At 39.7% G+C, this 3171-nt stretch overlaps 1 protein-coding gene across 1 annotated transcript; it reads left to right on the top strand.

Annotated features, from left to right (window-relative positions):
• Positions 1 to 435: 435 nt before the first annotated feature.
• Positions 436 to 2958, top strand: LOC132278242 (transcription factor bHLH91-like). Its single transcript, XM_059780046.1, has 4 exons — positions 436 to 589; positions 1057 to 2141; positions 2297 to 2719; positions 2818 to 2958. Exons 1-4 carry the CDS (start codon positions 436 to 438, stop codon positions 2917 to 2919), a joined length of 1764 nt encoding a protein of 587 aa, XP_059636029.1. The 3' UTR covers positions 2920 to 2958.
• Positions 2959 to 3171: the final 213 nt, after the last annotated feature.

Here is a 3171-nt window from a genome sequence, read left to right on the forward strand (position 1 = left end):
CTAACTATACTCACATTACCTGCAAAAATGTGATTATCATGTGACAACTTATGGCCATTTCATGGAACTGAAAAGGAAGAAAATATATAAAATAAAAATAAAAACATAACCTATGTTCAAGGTTTCGATATCATAAAAGAAGGTACGAACTATGATTTTTAGATGAAAATGCCTTCTCTTTTTTAAAAGAAGCTATAATGTGAAGGCACAATTATGAGATAGAAGATAATAGAATTTGTGTCTTCGTTGTTATACACATGTTATTCATTATTTTTTCAAGTATGTGAATATTTCACTAGAAATTTGATAAGTGGAAACTAACATGAATAAAATGTTACCAATTGAATGGCAATTTGGAAAAAAAGAAAAAGAAATGTACCAATTGAATGAGAAATTCAAGCTTATCATTTGTAACAGGGTGGATAAGGCTAGGGAATGGATAGTACTAGTGGCAACAAAGACCTCATTGTTGGTATTTCTGTAATTATCCATAAGAGCTGTGGACAATACAGGAAAAGAGAGATTTTTTTAGAGCAAAGAAATGATGAGGGAGAAAACAATGGGGTCAGTGCATATCACGCTGCAGAATGTATCAGAAATACGGAGATTATAAGTGGGCCCCAATGATTGGAATCTCGGTAACAAACTCTGCTAGCTGCCGAGTGCCAATTTGGAATTCCCTCTAAACAATTTCACTTCCAGTCTCCCCAACACAACCCAACCTAACCTACCTTTATATGCAATTCCCAAACTCATCCCCCTCCCCCATCCCTCTCTCTCTCTCTCTCAATCATCTTCAAGTTTATACAGTTGTTTCTATGGTAATCTCTTTTGGGTTTTCTCCAAAAGTACAAATTATTAATTGATATGGTGGTTTGTCTTTAGGCTTGTGTTTGAAAAAGATCAATCTGTGAACAAAGGCCAACTGGTACTTTCTTTCACAAACTTGTTTGCGCGCATACCCATGCTTTTTTATTTTTTTTTTGAATTCTTTCTGGTGTCAATTCTTGTCCTGATCATCTTTATGCCACTTTTGTTTCTCTTTAACTGGTGCAGACTGCAGAGACAAAGACCCAAAATATAGGAAAAAGACCAACAAAAACTGTGATCCGAAAAAAATGTATGAAGAAGGTGCTTGTTTTGATCCCAACTCTATGCAAGAAGGGGTGGCTGAGAATGGTTTTTCACAAACCATGCCCAACTCATCCACTGCTGGCTTCTCCATGGAAGAGCTCCCTTATCACCCAAATCCCTACCAAGAAGATCAGACTGATTCAGAGGCCGCCAACGGAGTCGCCGCCGCCGCGGCTGCCATGGATGTGGAGCTTCAACAGCAACTGGGTCGTTTGGACATGGAGCACTGCTACAACACCAACCCCAACAATCACTGCAGTGACACCCATTTGATGCAGCAAGAAGTGGCAAATGACTCCAACCACCAGGTTTTATCTTATGATCATCACCATCATCATCAGTCCAATTGGGACACCAGTAATGTCCAGGAAATGCAGGACATGAGTTACACCCAACACAATCCTCATCACCAGGATCAGCAGCATTTGCAGCAGCATGTTGATCAATTGCATCATCATCATCAACATCAACATGGTGGGTTTAATTCTTCCTCATTACCAGACACTCCATACCCTCCAACACCAGACCTCCTCAACCTCCTCCACTTACCTAGGTCCTCTTTGCTCCCCAATTCATCCATCTCCTTCGCGAATCCCGGGGACCCCAAGTCCACATTAGGGTTTCTTGGTGACCTTCCAGCTGCAGACAATGCGTCTGTGTCGAATGTTTTGTTTGATCCTCTCTTGCATTTGAACCTCCCTCCACAGCCTCCTTTGTTCAGAGAAATGTTTCAATCATTACCACATGACTATAACTTGAGAGCCTCAAGGAGTTACCCTTTGTTTGGTGGAGTGGATGAGAGGGAGGCCAATGGAGGAGGAGTGTATCAAGATGCTGCAGATGGGAGACAGTTTGATAATGGGGTTGTGGTTTTTAGTAGGGATATGAATTGTATGTCTAAAGAAAGAAATAATGGTACCAAACATTTTGCCACTGAAAGGCAAAGGAGAGATCACTTGAATCAAAAGTACAAGGCCTTAAGGAGTTTGATTCCCAATCCCACCAAGGTATATATTAATCTCTCTCTACACTCACACATACACACATAGCCACTTTAATTTGATGAACAGTTAACTACATATATATGTGTGTATATTAATTGGTTTTCATTAATTGTTTGACATTTTCAACATTATTGTGTTTTGGCATGAGTACAACTAAGATTGATAGAGCAACAGTAGTTGGAGAAGCTATTGAATACATCAAAGAGCTGATTAGGACAGTGAATGAGCTAAAAATCCTGGTGGAGAAGAAGAGATGTGGCAGGGACAGGAGCAAGAGGCACAAGACAGAAGATGCTGGTTCTGGAGAAGTAGAGAGCTGTAACATAAAGCCCACTGGCGGTGATCAAGACCAGTCCTACAGTGGTTCATCATTAAGGAGCTCATGGCTTCAGAGGAAGTCCAAGAACACGGAGGTCGATGTTCGTATCATCGACGATGAAGTAACCATCAAGGTTGTTCAGCAAAAAAGAATTAATAGCCTGATGTTCGTGTCAAAGGTCCTCGACGAGCTCCAGTTGGATCTGCACCATGTTGCCGGTGGCCACATTGGCGATTACTACAGCTATTTGTTCAACACCAAGGTGGGTAATTTTTCAATTTCATCACCCAATTTCATTGAAATATATATATGAAATGCGGTGTAGGTGTTTTGACCGTTTGTGTTTTGTTTATGTTGCAGATATGTGAAGGTTCATCAGTGTATGCTAGTGCAATTGCCAACAAACTTATTGAGGTTGTGGACAGACAGTATGCAGCTATTCCACCAACTAGCAGCTATTAGGGTAGAAATTAAAAGGATTTTATGATGAATTGGGTGGTGTTTTTCACTCTTGAATGATTACTATTTTAGTCTAATACTATTATTATTATAGAATAAAGTTGTTGTAAGGACAGGCATGGATGCTTTAGCGGCTAGACTTATTTTGTGGTTTGAATGTTGGGATTTGATCAATTGCTTTTAATGAACTAACTATCTGTAATAGATGCTCATTAATTCTCATAGATTAATTTGAGTATAGCTGTTTCACACACA

The sequence above is a fragment of the Cornus florida genome, unplaced genomic scaffold, assembly GCF_030987335.1.
Source record: "Cornus florida cultivar Cherokee Brave unplaced genomic scaffold, ASM3098733v1 CherokeeBrave_3.0.0_Hap2_Chr10, whole genome shotgun sequence".
Taxonomy (NCBI): domain Eukaryota; kingdom Viridiplantae; phylum Streptophyta; class Magnoliopsida; order Cornales; family Cornaceae; genus Cornus; species Cornus florida.